The sequence below is a fragment of the Strix aluco genome, chromosome 13 (genome assembly GCF_031877795.1).
Source record: "Strix aluco isolate bStrAlu1 chromosome 13, bStrAlu1.hap1, whole genome shotgun sequence".
Taxonomy (NCBI): Eukaryota; Metazoa; Chordata; class Aves; order Strigiformes; family Strigidae; genus Strix; species Strix aluco.
This window is the reverse complement of record NC_133943.1, coordinates 7,943,903-7,970,644: the sequence shown is the minus strand read 5'-3', so window position 1 is coordinate 7,970,644 and position 26,742 is coordinate 7,943,903. Positions and strand designations below refer to the sequence as shown.

At 43.2% G+C, this 26,742-nt stretch overlaps 1 protein-coding gene across 4 annotated transcripts in view; it reads right to left on the bottom strand.

Moving 5' to 3' along the window:
• GALNT10 (polypeptide N-acetylgalactosaminyltransferase 10) overlaps positions 1-21,738 on the bottom strand; it is an 88,043-nt gene extending 66,305 nt beyond the window's left edge. For 3 of the 4 annotated variants that reach the window (XR_012625002.1, XR_012625003.1, XM_074838654.1), the window contains exon 1: positions 21,435-21,738. Coding sequence is in view for 1 of the 4 variants with exons in the window: in XM_074838654.1 (XP_074694755.1) it covers positions 21,435-21,617 (183 nt within the window). In the remaining 3 variants the exon portion in view is untranslated. Of the gene's footprint in view, positions 1-1,567; positions 1,673-21,434 lie in introns of those variants that run through there. The other variant, XM_074838655.1, reaches the window with a different exon arrangement.
• Between the last annotated feature and the right edge of the window lie 5,004 nt (positions 21,739-26,742).

Sequence of the window (26,742 nt, the reverse complement as noted above, 5' to 3'; positions counted from 1 at the left end):
TAAAGATTTTTGACAAACCCTCCAACAATTTCTAACAATTAGGACCACCATTACTTGATGAACTGCTAACATGTAAACAGTCCTTACCAGATGTATTGCCTGTTTGGCACATCCCTGCCTAAGGGGTACTTCCACTACCTACTTTTGAGCATTTAGCCTTCAGACCCTCCGCTGGTCCTCTCAGGATGCCTTCCTCTCCTGCCTTGACCACACTGAGAACTCAGGGTGCTGCACACTGAATCACATTTTAATGAGGTGTCTGCAGCAAAGCACAGATATTTTCCCAACATCTCTCAGGGTGTGGGGGGGAAAAAAAAAAAAAAGTGAACCATTTATGCAGTGATGAATCAAGCTGTCTGAATTTTGGAAGTCAAGGACTTCTGATGTAATTCCCATGTCAATAACCATATAGTCCCTCTCCACCCCAAAGCCACACATTTGAACATGCAAGCAACATTTTGTACTATATATACACACACATACACACAAAGATGTCCTTCTGGGCAAGTGTTCAATTCAAAGGTATGCAGCAAAGAAAAAGCACAAAAAGATATTTACTTAAAGTTCTTTAATCCCGAACAGAGTAATTGAAATATCACAAAAGTTTCTGTAGTAGCGGGCCATGCTGTTGTCACTGACACACAAAACACAATGTTTCCGTATGTTCAAATACATATGGCAATTTTTTTTTGCCTCAGTGCTGAAAGGTTGCATACCTGTTACAAATTTCAGTTCAGCAGATATGTTGAAGTACCCTTTCAAGCAAGTGTCCACCTTCCAGCATCAGCAATAGAGGGCCAATAAATAGCATACCATGCAAGATCATCCATGTCAATATTTGTTCTGTTCTCTACACGTGTCCCAACTAACATCTGTGCATGTCTTGCAAAAGGATGTTTTCAGCTAGCAAATCCCCTGACAAGGGCAGAAAGTAAATTTTCTTGATTCAGACACTGAACATTTAATTCCTAAAACTTTATTTTCAACATTTCCTCAGAACATACTGCATGTAATATTTAGAGCTGCTGGCTTCCAGGAGACATTTGTCAAAGCCCATTTAGAAGCGATAATGTCTAAAACATCTGCAGCTGGTTATAATGTATCAGGAAAATAAAGTTGTCTGGCCTCAGTACCCTGCCAGAGTTTGAAGAAAAAAAAATAAAAATCAAAACCATATGTCTGCTCTTAGTTTAGTCCCAAGTGATCTATATTTTATAAGGTAACTTACCATTAATTTTTAAACTCCTATGAATTGAATTCTACTAATTGGACTTCTTGGGCTTTTTTAAAAATGCTTTAAAAAAACCCCTTAAAATTCCCATAATCCAGCTGGCTTTGATTGTACCAGTCAAACATCAAAAATCTTTCTGGTGAGAGGTGTAAACTCCAGAAGTTATCATAAAAGTGGCACACCCCAAGTACCTCCCTTCACTTCTCCCCCAGAAATATATTTCCTGCAATTGTTTTATCCAGGTTATCACCAGTAGGGGTGCTCAAAATGACATCCCTTCCTGAGTATTCTGTGGTTTTTAGATTTAAACTCGATCTCAAATAAATAGTGGCTTACTGCTTCAAATGAAGTGAGAGCAGGGATTTTAATCCGGAAAGAAACTCAGTTTTTACCCAGGTCTTCCTTTCCCTCTGAATGAAAGCCATTCAAACAAGGTGATAGTTTTCCTGCTCCAAAGGTTCCTGAGTAATATAAATCAGCACAGATATAACGTACACAAACACTGATGCTGGAAAACCACTGCTATCACAGGTATAGCCGAGATTTACAGGGCTGTGAGTCACTGCCAGTGATGTAACAGGGGCAAAGTCTCACTGCTGTGCATGCAACCAGCACTAGGGAAAGCCTCTCCCTTCCTTCAGGGAGTGCTTCTACACAAGCCTTCAGCTGCCACCAGCTCAACATGCTTTGCCTAACTTTGCATTTGCTCATGCCAAATTCCTGTATTAAAAAAGCCTTCCATGGCTTTGCCTTTAGAGAAATCTCAAGCAAAACATTCTGGAAAACCAGCTAATTCAGCTGTTCCTGTGGCCCAAACAGGCATTCCTGTATGGAAAGGTTGAAGCCAACTGAAACAACTTGCCCAACAGGCAGGCAAGCGTGTCCAACTCAAATAGGTGTCCAGCACAACTTCCTGGTCTGTGAGCAGAGTGTCCCACATCCCTAAGGACAGTCCACCATCCCGATCCAGAGGAAGAGACTGGGAGAATGATACACTGCAAGTGCAAATTGACTGAGTAAACATGTAACTTGTGTTTCAGATTGCAGTGAAGTGGTCCAAAACCTACATAAACCTTCTCCAACTACACCTTCCCAGTACACATTGTTTTGTGGGTCAGGGAAAAGCAACTGTCACACAACTATGTTATTGCCTTGTCTTTTTAATGCAAGCAACTGTTTTTACCCATGCTGCTCTGGAAGAGGCACCTCTCACAGACAAGGCAAATTTGCAAAACGCTTTCAAGAACAGAGCAGGAACAGAGGAGCAAGGCTTGTGCTAGAAAGCTGATCTCTCTGGGTAAGATGTTTTACAAAGAAATTATCTAGTACAGTGATAGAAGAGGCTGAGCACAACGTATTTTGGGTTCATATCTCCTGGGAAACTTAAGGGAGATAAACAGCCCTGTCATACTTTGTTCTCTTAGGAAATAAATGTTTTTCTCGGTCCCATAGATTAATGCACTCAGTTATTGCCTTCACTGCTTAGTGTCTGATCTCAGTGCAAAGTTGGTAAGAACTGCCTCCCATCCTTCTTTCAGAACACAAAAGACAGTTGAAAATTTGTCTTCAGCTTTTAAGTGCTCAATAGGCACGTAGTTTCCCAGTAATGCTTTTACTGACTGACCACTTAGCAGGCTTTCCTGTTACTGAACAGTAATTGTACAGCAAATATGGACACAGCCATCCATTGCCACTGCAGAACCTTTAATAAGAATAGATAACTACATGGTTTTTGATACATCAGAAGATTGCAAAACAAACAGCAAACAATTAACATTCCACTTATTGTAAAAAATTTTGCAATGATGTACACGATAATAGTGCACTCTATAACCACACATTTGTTTTCGGGCTGAGCTCTAGTCTGACATGCTCTTGCAATTTCCAATCAGAACCTGAACATCAACTTGATAAGCAGTTTCACAGCTGCTCGTGGGCCCCAGCAGAAACAACATAAATAGACAAGGCTGCAATTTTTTTTTTTTTTGAAACCTTTTGCAACTTTATAGAACTTAGCATTAAAATGTCAAAGGCCAACTGCAAGCTCAGACAGACACCTCTGCACTGACTTAATCTTCGAAACAGCAGCAAAGTTTTCTGAACACTGGTTGAGTAAAGGAGAGATTGAATATCATCATCTGCAGAAGTTAACTGCACTCACCAGGAAAAGGTAGCAACTCTACTGAAGCCACTAGCTCCTCCAAACTACCTGCAAAATGCAAGGAAGAACATGATCTCTGCAGAACATGTATTTGGAAAGAGAGCAGACCCAGAGCTCTCTTACAAACACACTGTTTAAGGTAAGAATTCTGCTTTAAGGTTACAGAAATTCACTTCCCTCCAATACACAGCCCTTTCAGTTAGATACACAGAATACAGCTATTTGCAGCATGCCTTTAAAATCCTAAAATTCTAATTAAAAACCCAAACCAGCAGCACTCGATCCATGTCTAAAAAAGTCAGGACATGGTTTGGGTTTGAGGCTCTCATCACTATTTTAATGGCAGAGAACTACCTCTTCTCATAGATTTTGGTAGGGACAGACCCAGGACAGCACAACTTGTCTTTAAAGGCACATCTCTTAAGCACTTGTTATCTTCAGATCACCTAAGCACTGTATTAAATACCTGCAGCACCACAGCTGTGTGAGCTGCCAACAGCTCCACACAATGCAGTTTTTCTGTGAAGTACAAAACCTATCATGTATGATCATCCACTATTTTAGAAGCAGCCACAGGTTCTGCAAAACAAAAAAGAGACATTTTAGATGGCTGTTAGTCTCATCTTATGCAGACTTTTTCTTCCATTACTGCTAAAGGACCACAACTACACAATTGCAAAATCCTAAAGAGTGACTCAATGGCAGTGTCAGTTCACAAAAAGGCAAACTGCTGCAAGAAAAAAAAAAAAATCATACATTTATTTGAATCTGTAACCCACAAATAGCACAGTATTACTTTGTAACCCATAACAGGCAGTAGATCAACTTTGAAAGGAATGTATAGTCAGCTTTCAAAGACTTCTAGAAAATGCCTGGAACATTTTAATAACTTAATTCTGACTTAAAGAAATCTTTAATTAAGACAGCATTTAGAAAGTATTTTCAGAACAATCTGGAATCCTGTGGAATGTGTTAAGGCCTCCAAAGAAGCCTGCTCTGGCTAAGAGCTGAGATCAGTCGTGACTTAGAGAAGAAAAAAGCAGCAGTCAAAAGTAGCCAGCACCATCCAAGTCTTGCCTGTCATGTCATTATTTGGCACCAGGATCACCCCTGCTTATCCTTTATCACATTCATTTGAGGAGTTTGCCCTGTTTTTTCCAAAAAGACAGCATTACCCAAATTCACAGTCATACAGGACTTGACTTACAAGAATTAACTGCCGGTTACTTTTACACTAGCAAGCCACTGCTAATCCATGCTCCAGTGAAAAAGCAAGCGAATTAGGTCAAGGGAGTTTAAGTGCTACTAAAATGTTGCAGCACACCTTATATGCACAGCTCGGACAGCACTTCCTCACCCAGAAGCAAGGAGCAGACAACATCTAAAGTCAAGTCCAGGTGGTCAAAGGGTCTTTGTCTGGATACCAATGAACTTCCCTTTACTTTTTAGAGAAGGCTTATGCCTTGAAATGTCTATCAAGTATGTGCAGTTCCCAAGAGATTACTTTGAGGAGATTATACCCTCCTGGGGTGCTGTTTTGTAACTTCTTTCAACTATAACCTTTCCAAAGTACAGCAGGTCTCCTTGTAGCAATAGAAACTCAAAGATGGAGAGAAAAGCTACAGCAGAGACCCCTTTCTCTTTCTGAAAGCTGCCCATCCAACCAAAGCCACTCTGTTTCTAAATGGTACATTACACTGCAAGGTAACAAAACACCTTAACATTTACAGTTTCTATTATATAAACACAAAAGAAAAGTGTTTACATGATAGACATTTTCTCTCAATTTCAAGCTGTAGACCTCTAGAGAAACCAGAACTATTCTGACACATGAAAGCAAGAGAGGACACGCAATCCATCAACTCCAAAACTGCTACTTTGGTACAAGCACTTCCCGCATCAGCTGTGCGTCAACCTGCTGCGCCAGAACGCGGTTCCCACCTTTGAGCTGGGTGGGTGCCTTGGCAGCGCATATTCAGTCCACAGACTTGAAGCATCCACCTTGCTGACTCCACAATGAAAAATTAAGGTGATTCAGGCAACTATTAATCTATGTTAATGGATTATGTCAAGCACTGTGTCAGATTCACGGGATGCCAGCTGTCTCGTACTACGAAACCACCAGCCTTGTTAGAGTTAGTGCCAAGTGTTTTGCCCAATGCAGCCCATTCTGCCAGCTGGGTGTGGGATAGGATGTTGTTGGAGGACAGATGAAGAAATGGACGTTTACTTCCTCTTCTCCTTGAAGTCCACTGCCCCAGAGAAGCACGTTCAGTCTCATTCCCACATCAGCCTGTGCGGTTGGAAAAGGGCGCAGTTAGTGACTCTCCTGTGGGCAGTGAACATGTGACTGGCCAGGCCTACACCAGTTCTCTTACTGTCCTATGTTGGGCTTGATGTAAACCACCATGAAGAGCAAGAATCACTAAAAGTAGCATCCCATTTCAGCCTGGGCACACAGCCATAACAAAGGTGTAAAAGAAAAAACTGTTAACAGTTTGACTATCCAAGATATAACACAACCTTCCCTGCCTACCCTTTCAACCCCAAACAGATGAATTACAAAGATCTCATGTTCTGCAGTCAGAGGATAAAAGGTTCAGCAGCATTCCTTGTGTTCTCTTATTGTCACCTCTCAGCAAAGGCAGAGTTGGTAATCAAAAGCCAACAGCAAAGCAGCAAAACCCTGTAATATTGCAGGACTGACTGAAGAGATGGTACAGCACTACGTGGCAAGGATGTACCTAAACTAACTCTTGACTAACTCCTGCTGCAAACTGTGTTTCTCAAACATTCAGCGTTCCAGGGACACAAGCCAGCATTTGTGGCTACTGGTTGAGGTACAATAAATCCCTTTGGAAAGCTGTTCTGCAGTTCTTTTGCTAAAGAGCAATGTTTAATGCTTCCACCATTTTGGCTGCAGATCACAGTAATCTCTTACATATTCACTGTAGGTTGTCCAAGCCATTCTGCAGACTAGTAAGGAGGAAATTTTCATAACATAAGCTAAAGCAAAGATGGCTTTGAACCACAAAAGACACTTGAAGAGCTTCAAGAAACCAGGTGATATCTTTGCAACTGCTGCCTCTCCCTCCCTGCTTTTTCAAGTATTAGTATTTCTTAAGATTAAGATCTTTTGGAGGAGATTCATTGTTACACAAAGAGTTTAGCCCCATTAGATACTAAGCAGAATTGCTAAAGTCAACATTAAATTCATAAGCCCAGACATGCAATTAAAATGTTGGATTACATTTCATTAAATTTTAAGAGTACTCCATAACCAAGCAGCTTTCAGGGTCTTCTCTGCCAACCAGCTTTCTCCTTTGAGGAGCCACTGAGAGTTTTTAACAGCTTTAGAAGCTTTGTACCCTGTGATTTCAAACAAGATCCAGGTGCATGAACTGATCTCCTCTTTATTTAATTCCTGACCCTTCCTGCCAACTGCATGCAGCACAGAACCAAGAACAGATTACACACACACACTGAATGCTGATGTGTTACACACTGTTCTCATTTAGGAAGCCAGAAAAGAATCCTAACTGCATAATCCAGCAGCACTGAACACATGCCCAAACTCATTCATTTTAAGGTGACAAAGTTTATAAATAGGATGGAAGAAAATTTTCTTTGTTATTTTTTTCCACCTCCTGAACAGAGGAGATTGCTGGGGTCAATGAACAAGTCTACCTTAACAGTGCGTCACAACAGTTCACAAGCAAGAGACAGATAATTATCAATAGCCTTCCAGAAGAGATGAACACCATGCCTCACTGCCGATCTTCCAGTCATAGCCATTGCCTTTCCTCTGCTACTCAGAAACAGCAGCCTTCCAAAGAGCCACCTGTACATGAATTTCTGCTAAAAAAACCCCCACACTTTATCTGCAGATATAGCCAAAAACCCACATGAACCCATTACTAATGAATCCAACTTCAATGAGCTTGAAAACATTTTGTGGAAGGCATCCTGTTATTGTGAAGGTGTGACTCACAAATGAGGTAAGCCAGTGCTCCTCTTAAATGTTTAGACCTTAAACAGTTGTAAGGAATTGAAAAGAGATTAAAAATAACCCAGGTTTCAAAGTCAGATCCTTTTGCAGCTCTGACAAGGTAAGGAAGAAGAAACTGGATGCAGAAATCTCAAGCTTGAGCCAGCAGATTCAAGTATGAAACAATTACAAAACCTAGAGAGATACCACACATCAGAAGACTGGAAATGCCCAAGATCTTTAAACACTGGATTCAGTCAGCAGTGAAAATCCAGCTGTCTCAGAGCTGTGCAGTACTTATGACACAGTATAAAAATCAAATTATTGCACTGCTGAGAAGCTGCTTTTTTTGGTACAAGTACAAGAAAACAATCTAATTTTTAAGGCATTTTCCATTGAGCAACTTTAGGGAAAGAAAATAAATATACTTTCAGCTGATGTTACTTTATGGGAAGCAGTCTTCCTTTGGGTGTTTTACCTTCTTCTTGCAGATTTCTGACTGGGCCTCCTGCATGCTATAGGAATGCATCATCAATCCTCATGAAGCCATCACTTTTCCCTAAAGGGCCCAAAGAATCTAATTCTGTTTTTCTAATTATCTCAAGAGTTATTCAAAAGCAAGAACTTTACAGGCTAGCAAAAACCAGACCTAAAATAGCCTTAAAAACCTCTTAAATGTGAGGGAAAATTCTACACAAAGAAAGCATAAGACAGGTAAGTCATAGCTGCAGTGAGCTCTAGACAACTATTTTATAACTTGGATTTAATTGGAAATAACTCAGCTTCTTGCATTATTTATTTAAATATTAATAGCCAAATGTCTACTCTACAAAAAGTAGCAGTCTAATTTTGATACTAGCAGGGAAATGCTACACAGCAATCTAATACATTCTTTTTCTATTTTCAGGGATTCTCTAACCTATTGCGACTTCTTTTAATCCAAGTTGTATTGAGCTGCTCTGACAAAAAGATTTCAGAGGGGAAAACAAGCAGTTTTCATAAACAAATAGTGGCAAAGTTCAAATACAGACATAAATTGTGATAAAGGGAGCAGGGCATTTTCATTTTGCTCCCATTTATATCGAATAGAAAAATTTTGGCATACTCCAACATAACTGACAAGATAGGAAGAATAGGGTAAGGCAGGAGAAGATCTTTTACAGCACTTGAGTGCATCTATGATGTCAAGGGCTAAATCTACGCGAAACTTTTAATATTGCAATATTGCAGTGCTGTGCATCTCGCAGCTCAACTTCCAGCTTTGCAATTCCCACAGTGTGGTCTATGTCCCTGAGTAAAGTCTGTAGGCACCTTTAGGATCAAATTCAAAACAACTGGGTAAGACGGGTTTTTGATCTCTGATTTCTCCAGGTCTTAGGTACGTGGCCCTTAGGTATGAGGTGGCCTCTATATCGCATAAGAATCCTCATACCTGTCTGCATGCTTTGATGTCTGAGCTGATCCTCTCAAACACAGAGCGGGGCTTATTTATTATTTTGCGTGGTCAAAGCCATGAGGCAAAGTCGATTGAGTGCTGTAGCTACTGCACTGCAACTCTTGAGTAAAAGCCATCGATGATCTTTGTGGAAGGGTAGCAGGGCACTGTCCTCCTCCCCCCTCCACCCCAGGGCTGCAAACGCAAGTACCTGGAGTCCCACGTGGCTCATGGAGAGCTCGGGTCAGAGCTGTGCTCTGAACTCAGCGTCCTCGACAAGAGGTGGTCAGTGCTAAGGATGGCTGCTGGGCTTCAGGGAGAAGAAGGAGGTGGAAAGAGCTACTCAGAAGGAAAACATGAGCACAGACCCCAGGGGTTTGACTGGCAAGAACTCTAGACCCAGGACGTCAGGTCTGGAGAGGATCGGCTGGTTTCTGAGGATCACTCTCTGCCTGAGCCCTTAAACCCACTTAGGTCTAAATCCACAAAAGGAGTTGGGTACCAATGTCTCTCGCTTCCTAGGGCTTTCAGTTCACTCTGGCATAAACAAAGCATGCAAATACCTGCATTATATAAACAGTGATAGACTGAAGAGGGCAAACAGTCTTCTAAATGAAGAAGAAATTAAGGGAAACATACAAAGGCACCAGTTGTCCTCTCAGTTAAACCTCAACTGATTTGGAAGACAGCATGTGAGTTACATACAGATAACCCTAAAAATAACTATTGCCCATTCCCAGTCTGTAAACCACTACATTTCTCATGTTCTGTCCATTCAGCTTTTGCTACACACAGCCATATTTCTCCCACTTCATACTGCAGCACTGGTCCCACTAATCACTGACATATGCTCCAGCACAGAGCATTTCCTCTGGCATGCTTTAAAAAGAAGCACTGTCACCATACCAATATAAGTGCTGGCAAATATGGTCTGTCAGGTTTTGTTTTCAAGGACTATAAAAATAGACTTCACTGCATTAGGCTTGAAAACACATACCCTCTAGAAATAATTTTAAAAAACAAGTTTTCAGATGACTTGTTATTGTTTTCAGAGATCCAGAGAGAAAATCTGTAGTCTTTTAAATTTCATTTAACATTTTCAGGTTAAGCCAATATTTGAGTTCTTTTACGCGACTGACAATTCCCAGCTAATTTATTGCAATGCCTGTGCTCTCTGCTTACGTGCATCAATTCACAGCGTCTCAGATGCATTTCTACTATGAGCACCCTCTTATTATAAAAATATCAGCACTTGGAAAGACAACAAGACATCACTTGCTTCCAGAACTTAGGCCTTTCACCCTTGGTAACCAGTATTAGCTTATGCTGACAACAGCTTTGGCCAAGATACAAGGAAAAGGGTCTTGGCACAGATTGAGGTTCGAGACACTTTCTTGTTAGTTTGTAATTGCTTTGCCAAGGATTCTTTTTCTGTAATCAGCTGGCCCAAGTTCCTATTTGCAGAAAATAAGCAACTACAGGAAAGAAAACCTATTATCTTTTATACACAGATACTCTGCAGCAATCAAAATCAAGGACAACACAAGTAAGGCCTCACACATTGCAGATAAAGACTTTTTCAGTCTTCCACATCCCCATTCACAGGGCACACAACCCACATCTGAAGATCAGAAACAATCTGGGGCAGAACAGGGAAAGAACCACATTTCCAACGAATCAGCAGCAACAGCAGGAAAATGGCAACAATCATAACTTGGATAGTCCTCTGGTCTCTGTATGTATAACCAAATACACTTCTGCCAGTTTCTATATCAAAATCTCAGGTCTTCCAATACTTTGCAGATGTTTTTGCAGCTCACTTCCATGCCCTCAGAATCAGGCAAACAAAATAATTTTGAGAAGTCTCATTCCAAACACTTTAATTGTACCAATACAGCTCTTTTGCTGCTGTGAACAAGACCTGTGAACAGATGTTGGTTTTCTGAAGGAAGACTTTTTTCCACCCCAGGCTAAATTAGTACCTTGAATCAGATTCAAAAACAGCCACAAAAAAAGAATTAGGCAGCATGCAACAACAAAATATCAATAGGAGTTTCAGATATTTCCAACACAGTAAGCTGTAGCCTGAGAATCAAAGAGAAGTGGCAGTCCAGGGTGTATTTGGTGGATCAGCAAAACTAACATACACAGGAGTGGAAAAAAAGGGTTATTCCTTATTACTTGGCTATCACACACTAAACCCTGGCAACAGGCCACCTGGAAGACAAATGAGAAGACAGAAGATAATCACAGGGTTCACTTCTTTTTGAGATCCAGAATAAGCCTGTTATGTAGTGGCTAACATGAACTGACAGTTGGGCTAAATTTAAGTGACCTTCTGTAATGTTACATAAAATAACTTACTTGTCTAACTGAAACCCTTTACAACATAGTTATGCCTGCATTTATCTAGCTTTTGGGGTTCTGATTTTCTTTAGTGAGGGAATATATTTTGCTTTTACTTATCTGAGTTGAAAGTAATCTCTAAAGAGAGCCACTTCCAAGGAAGCAGAGTTAAGATTAAAGTCAGTCTGAGCAGAAGTGAAGGAGCTACTCACTCTTAAAAATAATAATATTTAAAAAGATAAAACAAACAAAAAAAAGCATATGAGAACCAGACCTGGTTATGTGCTTATTTTTGTGTCATACCCTAGATCAAAGTCACTAAGACTTATTTTTCAAAGGAACATCACATTCTAAGACATCTTTGAAAACTTTGGTCTAAACATTAAGAACACTCAAACTCTGTTTCACCTGTTTTATTTATTAAGCAACAGCTCTTGCTTACTAGACCATGTGAAAATTTCTTCTTTGGACTTCATCTGAAGGCTGAGAAATGCTAGGTAAGCTCAAGAAAGAAAAAAAAAAAACCTATCTCTTTTCCATCATGGAGAAAAATTGTTGTCTTGCTAGTATCATGAATTAGGTAAAAGTAACTTCCCAAATGAAACTGAACACAAGTAAAAGTAATTTATACAAAGACAAGCCTACACAATCTTCCACTGAGAAAAACCAAGACTGACTACGAGAGGTTTTAAATATTAGATTTCTGAATAATCACAAGCAAGATTTCTGAATAATCACAAGCAAGATTTCTGAATAATCACAAGCAAAGATGGAGAAGAAAATGACTTTCCTTTGAAAAGTCACCTTAGCTTGCACACATAACTGCAAGCAAAGGATTTCAGGCTTTAGAGATCAAGCAGAGCAGAACTTTTCATAACAATTTAATCCTGTAAAAACAGTTGTTCAAGAGGGCAGAAGCAAAGCAGCTCTGCATGTAGGAGGGACAGCTGACAGTGTTTCCAGATAAGATCTGATAAAGCTCTAAAACATCACAAGACTTTGACTAACAAAGACAAAATGTCATTCTAATCAGATTTTTGCAAAGGGAAAATAGTCAAACAAGAAGGAAGATTTCATGCATCCAGAAGATTCTTGCAGGAGACAGTCTGATTTACTGTTATTCTGCAAATCCTTTATTTTTATGACCAAATAGCTCTACTGCAGGAAGACAGAGTTCATTTTCAAACACCCAATTTTTAAGACATATATTCAAATATTTGTACCTGGAAAAAACACTCTTCAAAATTTATTTGAAATTTAACCCCTTGGTCATTATTTCAGTAAACAGCTGCAGTTTCTGTGCATTTAAAAAAATATTCTGAAATGCCTCTTGGAAGTTTGACTTCAGCAGTCACCTTGTGAACTGCAACCACCAGAACGGGCCAGGTTCTCTATTTGAAAGCTACATCAGGGAAACGTGTCAGGTCACTGCTACATCAGCTACATGACATACATGCAAGAAATACATATTAGTGTTGAGGGATGACACTCTGAACAGAAATTAGTTACCTCGCTGCAGAGGCAATGCCCAGCATAACAGGGAAGGATGCCAGCATTCACTATTCAGAAAGTTTTTAGTAGTTGCTTTCTGCTACTTGCTGTGCTAATTGGGAAGAAAAAGGTATTACAGCTGAAAAATTAATAAGGAGTCAAGACTGGAAGACACAATCACCAAATAAACATTAAGAGTGAACTTCTCCACCAGGTTGGGCAGCACTATGCAGTCAAGCCTTTGCTGACTCCATCCTCCTCCCCTTCCTTTGCCTTCTATTTCTGACCAAGGAAAGAATCGTAATACCCACAGGAGTTACACCAGCTCACTTAAAATAGGGTTTCCATTTTAAACCCTTAATATGTTTAAACTGCTTATCATTTCAGTTTGACTCAGTAGTACCAAAAAGCAAAGGATATAGTTATATAAACTGAGTTTTGTAGGGTGCGAATTTGAAGCCATCAGCTACTGTTTAGTAATTGCCACTAAGTGTGCTCTTGTCCACTGTAGTGGTAAGACCTCCACAAGCACCTAGACTAAGTGAGGAATTTTACCCCTGACTCACCTTGGTGGCAACACGTCCATGCGTTTATGTCATGACCTCCAAAAGAGGAAAGTCTGCTGAATGCCACCAACCGTGGGTACAGTTAATGAAAGCTGTGTTTTAGTTCAGATGCCCAGACAGAGTTGCAGTAAGACCGAAATAAGTCAGACCTTGGAAATGAGCTGGATGACATTTCCTCAAGCTTTCTGAATATACTCATGAGGGACACTGCTCGCAATAGCTGGCAGCCTGTGTTTCCAAGAAAATGACAGGCAGAATAAATATTTTTATTCTCGTGAGCTACAGAAGATATGCCATTAATGGTCATCAACCTTAGAAAGATAACTTATCAAAGTGGGAAGGCATGAAGCAGTATCAGAGGGAACTGCATGACTGGGATAGCAGAGAGTTCAGTTATAATAAAATCAGCAGCTTTTCCACTGAAGTAAGTTTCTTCCCTGGGTATCGGGAACACCAGAGCACTGCTTGTACTTCACTGTAACTGTGGTTAAAAAGCCTTAATTATAGTTATATGCTCTAGAGAGCTCTCTTTTAACCCTGGAGCTAAGATCAGAGAAAATGGAAGAACTGCAAAAGGGCAGAAAAAAAGAGCTAATTACTTAGAAAGAAAAGTAAACTTAAGGACCAAGAAACAGTAGACTCCCTTCTTTGAAGCTGCAATGTAAAGCTTTATCAAGTTTATGAACAATAAGGAGACATGTGAAGTGACACATTTCTTATGTTTTAGGGGGTGCAGAGGACTTTGGATGCAGAGCTGCCAGCAGATCTCAGACACCATAGAAGTTACTCTTCTACCCAGGCATTTGAAAAGGAGGGCTGCCTGGCAACTTACTGTGCTACATATTGATTTACTTATCTGTAGCTTTCTCCAGTCGTTTGCCAGACCCTTTAAATCTAAGGAAAGAGGCACAGTCTGACAAGTCAGCCATAATTTGATATCCAGTACTACTCATATTCTTAACAAAGCTGCGTAGATAAACACTCCTTTCCTTGTTACCTATCCATCATCTAGCCAGGGTAACACAAAATGCAGGAAATACCACGAGTGTCAGTTACACTGATAGAAAAGATACCATTACCACTGAGAGGTTAGGCTTCATGTTGAATAAAGCAGAACCAGTAACACTTCCTAGCTCCCTGGGTTGTAAGAAGTCATGAGCAGCATGCCAGATCTGAAGGGAAAACTACAAGTAGACTCTTAAAGAGATAACGGAGAATTTGAAAGTTTATTCATCACAAACAAGACGAAAGGCAGTACAAAAGTAGAACATAAAAATATTAAATTAGAAGGGTGGAGGCTATTATCCCTGGATTTGGAAATAAAGCATTACACTGTTATACTCCTGAAAGTGACTCGAGCATCAGGATTTGTTCAGGAGTCTGTGAAATCTGATAAACAGATTCACACTTTCTGTTAACTGCTAAAAATCCCCACTGACAGCTATCTGTTTTGCAAACAATCTGGGACCTGAAGTCAAGTCAGAATGTCTTTTATACTTCTCTCTAGAGGCAGAGCAATCCTAGGCCAAGCTGTATCTAGAAGGAATACGTGGGTGGCCAAACTGCACTAGGACTGACCAAAACCATTCTGTCCAGGGACATTAGCTCAGGTTAAGGCAAAGTGCACAAGAAGGGCAGAAAGGCTATTCCTGATTTAATTCCAGAATAGGCACAGATAGATACAAGGTTAACACAAAGCAACTATTCAACTTTAACCCAATCTACCTCAGTCTGATTGAAGTAACATTTAAATAATACTTAAATTAATGATTATTTAAATAATCATGAATGTCTGCTTGCCATCACAGTACATCCCATCAGAATAGACAGTTTTTAATCCATTCAGCCATTGGAAAATTCCAGTTTTCTAGTAAAGGTGATCCAAAAGAAAATCTACACGTACACTCAGGTCACCCAACCTGAGAGTACCTATTATTATTAAAAGATTTCATATGCACAAAATTACTGAAGCCACCTCTCTCCCTGTGTCTACACAGTATCATGCATTATTCATGCTACTATCAAACAGTTTAAAGCAGCATAACTTAGAGGTTACTCTACAGAGTTAACAGGATGGAAAACATGAAGCATGATGGATACTAGAGAGAGAGGCCTCTGATGGTAAATATCACTGCAGTTTTGTTTACATAAGCATTTACACCACCCTGAAGTACCATGAAACTCAGTACAGCACACTCCAGTTAAGGTGCACTCCACAAAACCCTACAAACAACAGCTCCACTAACGTCAACAGGATACCAAGCTAGCAGGTTGAAATGCCTGCTTTCATATTTGATCAAAAAGAATTTCTGCAGCATGGTGGTTTTTTTTTTTCTTCCTGGTGATATTTCACACACACAGTGGAATACCTCCTACAACCTCCTAATGCACCCCACCAGCTCTTTACTTTCCAGAAGAAAGCTAAAGGCTACCAGCCTGTGTTGCCTGGTAGAGGAAAGGTTGCAAAGAAATAGGAGCAGCATGCAGATTGCTTTTACACCTGGATAACAACTTCCTCAAAGTTTAAGTTAAACAGGATCTGTTCTTATGCAATGTCAATAAGGTTACAGTTGGCTCCACAGGGAAGCAAATACAAGAGGGACAGGAAGGTTAACTGCAGTTCTTTATCTTTTTTTTAGTGATGCCTGTAACTGTATTTAAACAGGGAGTGGAAGATGATACTGTGTAACAAAGTCTGGTTGGTAGCATTTTTCTGCCTAATTTGACCAACACTCCTCAACTGTGGTAAGAAACTTTCCATTAGTTTATCAGTCCACTTATTCAAACACATAGCAGTTATCTGCCAGGAAATTTATAGCTATATAGTTGCTCTTAAATCTTGCTGTCTCATGATTTGATTCATATTCATTCAGGGAAAAATACACAGCCCTGGAGATCACTGTATGATTATGGTTTTCACCAGTGACCTAAAAAGTAGTCCAGATGCCAGGAACCAAAGTTCTCTTGCTGAAATCTTCCTTCCATGAGGAAAGGTGACTATTGCAGCTATTAAGGACTGCACACGGAGTGTGTTTGAATGGTGAAACAGAGCCACTTATCCAGTAACAGGAGCACCTGCTCCACAATCTCCCCTAAAGAACAGCAAGTATAATAAACCTTTATTTTCACAAAGCATTGGAAACCTAGCACACAGCTCATTTGTTCACTCAGCTCCGTGTTGCCGTTACAGTGAAGATCACCAGAAAGAATAATGAGACCCTGAATGAAGACCGCTGAAAGCTCCAGTTTCTTAGTAAACATCTTTTCCAAATTTTACTTTGCACTTCACAGCTGTGAGATGGTTTAGCCACTTCATGTTCACTTCAGCTCACTTTGCTAATCAGAAGCGTGGTCCACACTTAATCTAGTCCAGGAAAAACCTACTTGTTTCACAAGCACACTGAAGTGATCAACTTTAGAGTAGTCCATACTGGAAAACAGTCACTCTTAAATTAAGGCAGGCTTGTTCAGCACTTGCACTTCAGTCCTTAGATGCCAATTGTTTTACACTACGCTTACCAAAATAAGCTTTTTGAAGTTTGCTTTTGTATCAGCTGATGAGTGACTAGCAAATACAACTGCCAACATGACAGTCTCCAAGAGGTCTGAGAGAAGCCAAGCCCCAGAGTTCAATGGCAGTAGCAAAGTCTAGGGCATGACCAGTGTAACTGCCAAAGAAATCTGCCTAGGAGGTATGGTAAGGCGGTTGTTCTATTTACCCCTGGCTGGCAGAGAGCAGAAAGGTTTTCCTCTCACTTTTCCCAAGCCCTTCTCCTCCCTCCCCAGCCTTGGCAGCACACAGTCTGCTGCTAAACCACGCTCTTCCTTATTAGCTTTTGCCAACTGCAACATGAAGTTGACAATCCTTGACAGCTTCATAGCTGCCTCCAGGTCAGAATGGCAAAGCCGATCATCTTTCTCTGCTGAGGAGGACACGAGCAGCAGCAGCAGTGTGGAAGGCAGCATAACATTGCTCCCCACTCAGCTTGTCATTAGGGCTACATTTTCAGCAATACCGGATGGAAACTTTAAGCTTAATTGCACTAAAGCCGAAGTTCACGACTGCAAACTTACCAAAAGAATCATTCTCACAAACCATTTTTCAATCCTAACTTTGCAGTTGATGTCTCATTCACGACATACCAGCAGGCAGGTACATCCACTTCACTCAGCCAGCTGGCAGCAGAGGGCACCACACAATCACCTATGTGATTTATATACTTCCATCATACTCACAAGTTAATTTATAGAGCACAAATTACTACTACAACAAGCTACAGGGTGACTCCATAAAGCATGCATCACATCAGATAAAAACGAATGCAATGAAAGGCAGCTAATTTGCTACGATGCTTTTAGCCAGCAATTCAAAGAAAGATGTTCAAGCTTAGTATCTCTCCGAGTTCAAATGCCACATTCCCATAACAGCAGATCTCCTGCCTGACCACACAGGTACAGAGCAGTATCTCAGCAGAGGATTAGAAATCACATAAATAGTTGCCTTAGCCCAAGAATAAACCACTAGCCCACAAACTAACTCATCTGTGTTTTACGTACTGTAGGACTACACATCAATTAAACATTTTGGCTGAGGACGCCCAGCAGCCTCCGAGGCAGACAGCAGAGATTCAAGTGACAAAAGGAATAGCTGCATTTCTCTTGCTTTTTCCTACCCCCACACCTACAGATCATATGTTTTTACTTACTGAATGCCTGTTAAAAAAAGAAAGAGATGGAACTACACAAAAGTCAATCTGTGTTACATGAGCATACCGATACACGCACGCTGGCGAGCAAAAAAGTACAATCATGAAGTTTAAGAAGCTTCTAAGCCAATACTTCTGCTGTCAGCAGAAACACTTCAGTACCTTCACACCACCATCCCCATTTAAAGCCACGACACTAGCCAAACCTGTTACACCATGAAAAGAGGACATCCTAGTTCATACCATCTGCTGAGCAACTGTACGTACACACTGATAAAGGACACTTCCGAGCACGCACCTGTAGTGAAGATGAAGAGTAACTCAATGCATCAGCTTTTCTAAACAGATCTGCAGCACGACCTTGAGGTCAAGACCTTGATGACTTAAGGCCATGCCTTCCCTGCAGAACAAGCAGCACCCAACAGAGCTGCAGAAGAACAAACCCAAAAGCAGAAGGGAAGAACACAGACCTAATCCACCTTATTAAAGCAATACATTATTTTCAGCCACCATAATGTTTCCCCTGAACATGTAAATACAGAAGCAATTAGCTGCCTAGGCACTTCTGCAGAAACCATTTAGCATAATCTTTCCTAGAATATATTTACATGGCTTCTGATTGCTTAATTTTCTGACACGTTTGTTTCAGACACTAGAAAGATTAAATAAGGCAAAATCGCCTACACTGATATATTGCCATTTTGAAGGTAACATGCAGCACAAGACAGACAACAAAACAAAGTCCCAGCAGGTTTTAAACTTCAAAATTTCAGCATCACAACTCTACATTCCAGGAATTGCTTTATAGCTTTAATTCAGCTGTTTCTTAAAACCTTTTCTCCCCTTTTGCTGTTACTCTGAAAGATAAAATTACTGACTGAAACAGCAGGCACCATTTAAAGAGAAAGAATGAGCCTGGACAGAGATTTCATTGAAAAGCTCAATTCTGTATCACATCTGAAATGTCCTCAATTCAAAGATTAGCCTGCAGAAAAAGGCAAATTAAAGCCAGAAACAGAAGAAAATCTTTTCTGACTGTTATAAGCATAATTTTTTATGATATAGTCTCCTATCATCTAGAGTTTTGATATTACAAAGTCAACTCTTCTGAGTGGCTTCATGAACAAGCAGACAAACAGCATGTTCATTTACAAGGTGGAAGTTGATTAGCCAGTACAAAACCCACAAATGCTTGTCAGGACCAAGGAAGAGAGGCTGGAAGCATTGAATGTGTGGATGCCCAAAAACCTCTCTGCAGTCAGCTGGCAGATACCTCTATGACAACAGTAAAAAAAAAAAAAAAACCACAACAAAAAAACCCCAAAAAGAATCTCCCCAAAAAATTGGTTTGTCTTTATTCTGCTTCACCTGAAATTATTTTTACCAAGACAGCCAGTTGTCCATTAGGGTATGTTTTCCCTTGGTCAGTGTAACAGGAGCTATCATTTCAGGGCCCCATCCTTCAAAAAAACAGGTATATGATACCCACTCATATCATGAGTGGGTCTCACTCACAGACCCACTGCAGCCCATAACTCCATTAGAATTAATTAGACTGGAAGATGAAGCCTTCAGCCTAACACCCAGTAACTCTGATTTACACAAGGGCAGAAAAGGTTTTATTGTGAATTCTCCTGTAACCTGCACAGATGTTTCCTGCCCAGCTCAACACACCATCAAAACAAAATCAGATCTCAATTTACTGACAGCTGCCATACTTTAAACAGGCAAAGAAAAACAGAGTCAACATTCTGCACAACACAAGCGATAAGGGATATCTAAATACCGAGAACACAGAACATACACAGAAATCTGCAGTGACATACTGCACTGTAGGAACTGCCTGCCTTACAGTTACCCAAAGCCCCATAATTCAAGGACAATTTTAGAAGACCAAAAATAAAAAGTCAGCTTGTCACTGTTGTTTCATTCCTTATAGATTTAACCAGAATTAACTTCCAGCAAGGAGATTTGAAGCTTCCTAAGAATAATTACCAACCTTCTTCTCACAACCTCTGGAAGACACATGATTTTACAATGGTTTCATTTCACCATAACACCATACCATGCAAAGCTATGGATCAGTAGACTACAGGGCTTGATTTTTATCAGTCATGCAAAATAGATTCCCTGCATCCAACAGAAATACAAGCATAAGGCAGTAACATTGGGAACTTCAGGAATGTAATGATCGCTGTGTACGTTAAAGGGATTTCTGTGCAGGTTTGAGGATCCGTTACAAATTTATGATTTATGGCAGGTGACAGCTGATCCCTTTCCTTACCAGCATGGGACATTACAAGGATATGATCATGGTTATACCTTGACTTGCACTAAATGCTTGAATTTTAAAAAAAATGTTTCTTCTGGGAAGGAAGAGCACAGCCTCAGTTTGACTACACCTCTTTCTGGGAGCCTTTGCTCCCTCAGAGCAGAAATTACCACAGTAGGTTTCTCTATCTTTATGGTGCAGTCAGAGCAGCAAGTCTCCAAGGAGGGAAAGATTTAGACAACTAAGAGTTTTAAGTGGTTTTGAACAAGTAGAGCCTTGTAGGGTGGCAGCTGAACTGATAGTTACACACTGACATTTCAAGCTTTCAAGTCCCAATCATTCTTAATGGTACTAAGCCAAACCCAGAAGGGGATAAAGCAATTACATAGCCAAAAGTAAATGCAGCTAAACTGAGCTTCCAAACGTCTAATTTGGGTGATCCAGCCTTCCTGTCTCACACACTAAGCAGAAGGGTTTGTCTGTTAAATTTACTACTACACCAGCGGGACAAGAAAGGAATGCAGTCATGTGCTGCAATATCATCAGACCATGGATACAGCAGGCATCTTCTGCCTCTCTCAGGAGGAGTTATCCACTCCTCTCTTCCCAAAGGAGGATCCGTACACAGACATAATCTTCAAGCTCCACCTGGTACTTTCTGCTAGCCCTTGCCTTAAGCTCTGCGGGGATCCAGCGGTAACGGGTGATGTTCGTTCCCTGTACACTTTCAAGGCAGGTAAAGAGAAATGGCAGAGAAGCACCGTTGGGAGATAGAATTACTGAAGAAAATTCGCAAGGGTGGGACAAGCTCCCCTCCCTTATTCCTCGGAGCAAGGATGTGTTTTATTCCCTTACCAAGCTCAGCCAAAAAAGGCAAGCAGATCCTTGGGTCCCCGCATCCATGAATTGCCAAGAAAGTACTCGCGTTCCCCCTCCAACGCAGACATAGGCTACAGAAAAGCAGCTCCTTCCTCAGGGGCACAGGAGCCACCCCCTGCACCCCTTCCCCCCCCCAGCCACTGCCGAGGCTTCTTCCCTCCTGTGACACGGAGGGGGACGCACCCATCCCCTACACAAACCCCTTCTGCCCTCAGTCCATGCGAAGGCGGCTGCTCCCCCTCCCCCGGAGGATCCCCCCGCCACGCTCGCACCGCGCCCCTCGCCCAGCGGCTCCCACACCCCCTCCCCGCACACGGGAGACCGCTCAGCCCCACACACCCCCCCCCGCCGCCACTCACCGGCGCCTCGCCGGCCGCTGCCCCCGGCGGCCCCGCGGCAGCGGCCCCCTCCCCGCCGGCCGCCCCGCCGCCCTCCAGCTGCCGCTCGCGGTAGAGGGACCAGAGCCCCACGTTGGGCAAAAAGACGAGGGCGGCCAGCGCCAGCCCCACCGCCTGCAGCAGCCGCTTCTGCTTCCGCCGCATCGGAGCCGCAGCCGGGAAGGAGACGGAGGAGGAGGAAGAGGAGGAAGAGGAGGGAGGGAGCGCGGCCCGGCGCGGCTGCCCCCGCCGCCGCCCTGAGGGAGCACAACTTTCCCCCGCGCGCGCGGCGGCAGCGGCGGGCGGCAACTCCGGCACTTCCGCTCCGCGCGGGGGGGGGCGGGGCGTGGTCTCGTCGGCCCCGCCCACCGCCGCCCGAGGGCGGCCCCGCCCCACCGAGCCAGCGCCCCCCCCCCCGCGCCCGCTCACTCCCGCTAATGACTCTCTCCCTTAATGACTCTCGAATAACGACTCTCTGAGGATGCCGTGGCACCGGCGGGTGCCTGGGTGGGCGCCGCGGGAGAGGGCAGGGAGCGGGCTCCGAAGCGGCGGTCGGCGTGGGCAAACTAAGGTGCTTAATTGCTCCGGAGAGGCTCCGCAATTAGCAGCCCATTAACCACGGCCGTTAAGCGACGGTCCCGGCGGCAGAAGCCGGCCGGGAGCTGGTTATCGCTCTCCCTGAGAAATCCAAGCGGTTGTCAAGGCACGGAGCACGCCGGGATGAGGAGTCCGGCGGGGGGGAAGGTGCGGGAAGGAGCCGGCCCCCGGGGCGAAGTGGGGCCCAGGGCCTGAGCCGGGCTCAGCAGGGCGGGGCAGGGCTGCAGGTGGTCCCCAAAGGGCTCCAGCTCGCCCCACGGACCCGCGGCAGCTGGGGGACAAGGCTGCCGGCCACCGCGCCCCCTGGCCGGGGCTGCCACGGGCCCACCGGGGGCTTTCCCGCGGGCGGGAGCGCTCCAGAGCAGCTCCCCGGCGGTGCCTCCCGTTCGGAAGGAACGCTGTTTATTCCAGGAACAGTTAAGGGGTTTCGACTGTACCATAAACTAGATCGATCATTTACAGGCATGGGATGTTGGTTTTCTTTTTAAGAAGAAAACCACAGCGGTACAGCTTTTCCAAAAATGGGGAGTGGATTCATTTCTTAAATGAACAGCAAATAACCCTTGTGATTAGGAAGATGCCAGGGGAACAGCCGTGCGGCTCGGCTGATGTCAATAGCAAAGCTGTGACAATCCACGGCCCTGCTGGGGGGGACTGGTAAAATAAATATTAGGTCTCTTCCAATGTAAACCCCCACAGGGAAATTTTTATTTCCTAGAACAACAGCAACAGAAAGTCTATGAAAACCATTACACACCCCAGCATTTGCAGTTCTTGCCACGCTCGCCCCACACCAGCAAGTGGATTTAAACTTAAATAAACTTCCATAACCCACTAGATGGCATCTTCCAGCAGATTTCAGTGCCTGCTGCGAGAGCCAAATTATCAAGGAAAGCATTTAATTTAGAGAGCAAGTTACAGTTCCTAAGTCTAACTACATGTTAAGGCAGCTTGTACTTTCATTTTAATTATCGATGAGAATTTGTCGCCAGCTGATTTCTTTACTAGAAATGTTAATGCTTCCATTGTTCCTTGGTGCGTGGAGAAGATACCGACCCATGAAATCCCTTTGCTCCTGCCTTTAGAGCAAAATGTATTCCCTTTATCATCACTGAATCACCTCCGGCAGTGCAGAGACTTCGGCCGCTGTTGAATAATGCATAGCCACTAAAATTGTACAACAATAAAGCTACATATACATTACCTGGTTCTGTGAGAATCTAGGCTGGAAAGCTACAATACCTCTGATTTAATACTGCAGTGCCAGCATACTGCCATATGGACCCTTATAATAACATCTACATCCCCTTGCCTCTGCAAGAGCTCTTTGAAAGTGGTTGTGAAATAGCATGCGATTTCGTAGGTATGCACATAGGATTACAGTCTGCCCTTGGCAGAACATCCTCATTTATATAAAGAAATGACAGCCACCAAGTTTGAGAGTTAATTAAAACAAAGCTACTAGCTGGCTTGACATATGTTTAAATTTAGGATTGTGAGCCTGCTTGCTAAATTAAATGTTTGCCTCGTAAATTGACTTCAGCAGAGTTGCACAAGATTACCTGGGAACAGAATATGGCCAGTGCTGCAGGTAGATCAGTATTTTGTATAAGAGAGCATCCTGAACGATCAAACCCTCTGAAGAGCCTCACAGGAATTGAAGCCTGGCTGCTCCTTGGTGATCACGCTGAAAATGGATACTCCAGGTCTTTCCTTCCAGCTTTAAGACGGAGTGAATCCTGTTGGGGTTACTAAGTAAAATCATTTATACACCATGCAGCTGCCTCTGTCCCAAATAAATAGATGTGTTTCTTCTATTAAATGTCCAGCATTTCTCCCTCTCCTCTTTCTCCTGAAGTGTTTTGGTGGAGACAAAGCTCTGATTTTGGCCTGTTGAATGCAATGCCTTGGGGATTAGTTGGGTACATGCAAAATAAACATGGATTTATGTCTCTGAGAAAGAAGAAAGCCTGTGGCTGTTAAGCCTCTAACTGGAAAGGGAAATGGTGTACCTTCCCCAGGCATCTTTTCAAAACAAATACAGAATAAATTAATAGCAGCTCAATCCCTGTTTGGAAGCTCTCTTTGCTAGCGAGCTGAGTTACCTGGTTTGCAGCTCATATGTTCAGATGCTGCAGGACAGAGTGCAGCAAAAGTGGGTAACGGCACGAAGTCTTGGATGAAGGATGAGGAGCAGGGGTGACCAGAGGGAATAGGTAAGCAGATGCTGGGAGAGGGCAAGAGAGCATTGCAAAATGCTAGTGGGAGTGAATGTGACAGGAGTTCCTGGGATAAAGCCCATAGATGGCATGACAGCATGGAAACGAGATGGCAAAGACATAGGGAATCAGTGCTCTCCTGCTTTCTGGTCTCCTCTGGAAGCAGCTCTGCAGGGCAGGGGCTGACGTGTGTGAAGGGCCAGATTCTGACCTTGGGACTCCTGCAAGGGTGGGTAATGGAAAGCGGTGGGTGCTTTCCATCTCTGAAAGAGAGCTGAATGGTTATGGGATCCCCCCTCTCCTGCGAAGTGGTCATGAGTGAGACAAGACCTGGCTTTCCATGCCCCCGGCTGCTGTGCCAGCCTAACAGCATGGGTTAGGGGGAGAAAACACTGCTGGAGGGATGGCATATCTGCCTCTAATAGCAAGGGAGAAATGGGGACCAAAATACTACCCAAGAGCCTGTTAGGTTTTTTTTCTTAGGTTCACAGATGCTGTAGATACATGTTGCCACTATGAGGAATGGAGTGGGAAACTCCAGTCCAGGTCTCCGTGTCCGCAGGTACCTTGTGTCAGACTGCTGCAACTGTAGGGAAAGTCAACTCCTCCACTTGTCCTTTGGGTGGGTTTTTGAATGGATGTCTGTGCACTGGTGATGCTTTCTCTTTTCTGCAAATCTCATTTTTAACCAGGAGGAGAAAAGAAAAAAAATAATTAAAAATGAATGAACCTCAGCCGCGGCTGTGTCACAAAAGGGCTCTTTTTTCTGTGGCATTTCTTTATCCTTCAGTGTTTGTCGGTTGATGTTCAGCTCAAATCTCATGTGAACAGAATTGATTTGTTGGGGTTTTTTTCCCCTTTTTCTTTCCCAATAAAAGACAATGCCCAGGAACCAGCTCACCTGTTGGCAGGAGCACAGCCCTGCTCTGCTGCTCAGTGTGGGGGTGCCTGCCGGCACAGCCCCCCACAGTGATCCTGCTGGGCTCCCCTGAAACCTGGAGCTGCTTCCAGCCGGCACTCAAGATGCTGTGAAACAATGCAAATGCTTGAATAGCTCAGAGAAGTGAGGATGATTACAGGCTTTTAAAAAGAAATTGCAAGACCTGGCACTGTGGGAGAGCATCCAACCCTCTCCCCATCCCTCCCAGGGATGGAGAGACAGCACCGACATCCATGAATCCTTGTCCCCTGACTGGGAAGCAAGGTAGGGAGTTATCTGTGTCGTGATTGACCTGGGAGTTTGTCTGAACAGGACAGACCTATGCACAGCTTTTAGCAGAAAAATAAATAAAATAAAAATGCTGGTATTCCCAGTGGATCCACCTGAGCAAGCAAAATCCCCGCAGTCAACAGGGAAATCTTCCTGCATTTACTGTGGACAAACAGAGCCCATCAGTGTGGGGCAGGAGAAAGCGGCTGAAACTGGATGCTGGTGAAGGATGCTCAGGGTCTTGCTTGGAAAGTGGTGCTATCGCCAGTGATCGCTCCTCCAGCCTGGTGCAAAGTGGAAGGAGTGGCTGAGTCCGTCTGCAGCCTGGAGAGGTGCAAAAGCAACCAAGCTGTTGGAAGAGTTTCCTGGAGTGTAACACTCTTTTAACTCTCCTGGTCTTAAATCAGGTGGGTAATTTCACTGATCGCCGGTAGCAGGGGAAATTGCTGATGTCTAAGTTGAAGCACAGTCCTGGAGGACGAGACGGCGATGGCTTGCTGGGAGGATAAATACTGGAGCAGAGCATGAAGCAAGGAGGGATGTGAGCCTCATGCATTCCACATTGCAAACAGATGCACCAACATATCCGGAGATTTGCTTTGCATGGGAGCATGCTTTTTCCCAGGAGTAATATGAATCCGTTGCCCACTTCTGGGCCGGGCTGCCAGGCAGGACCATTAGTTGTTGAGGAGAGAAAATCCTTGCTGCACTTTGCAGGGACTGAACGGTCCCTGCTCTCCCCTCTGGGCTTTGGTGGTTGGCAAGAACCTCAATTCTCCAGGCAAAGCCTTGCACAAAACCGCATCAGGCTGCTTTAGTTCTAGCACTGTTTTCCCAAAGCAGCCCTGACAGTTCATGCATAATTATCAGTGGGGCTCAGTTCGGGGATGAGGAGACAGAAGGTCTATTCCTGGCCGTCTGTCTACCCAAGTAACCTTATTTTTTAAAAAAATGAAAACTGCAACTGTTGTTGCAGTCTTTCTGGCTGGAATAGGCAATGAGCCTTGTCTGCTCCCTCTGCTCTGAATTCAGAGCTGCTGCAATGAATCGGACCGATTCCAAGTCCGGCGGAGCCAGCTAGGCAGACTGCAGTCAAGATGTCCCCAAAACTCCCTGGCTCTCGCTTCTCTGAGCACACCGTGAATTTTGAGGCCAACATTTTCTGTGCTTCTCAAAGGATTTGGAAGCTCACGCTCTAATAATTAAGGCAGCTTTGAACATCTTAGCCTTCAGCCTCACTTTTCTGACTGTTTCCCATAGCAGC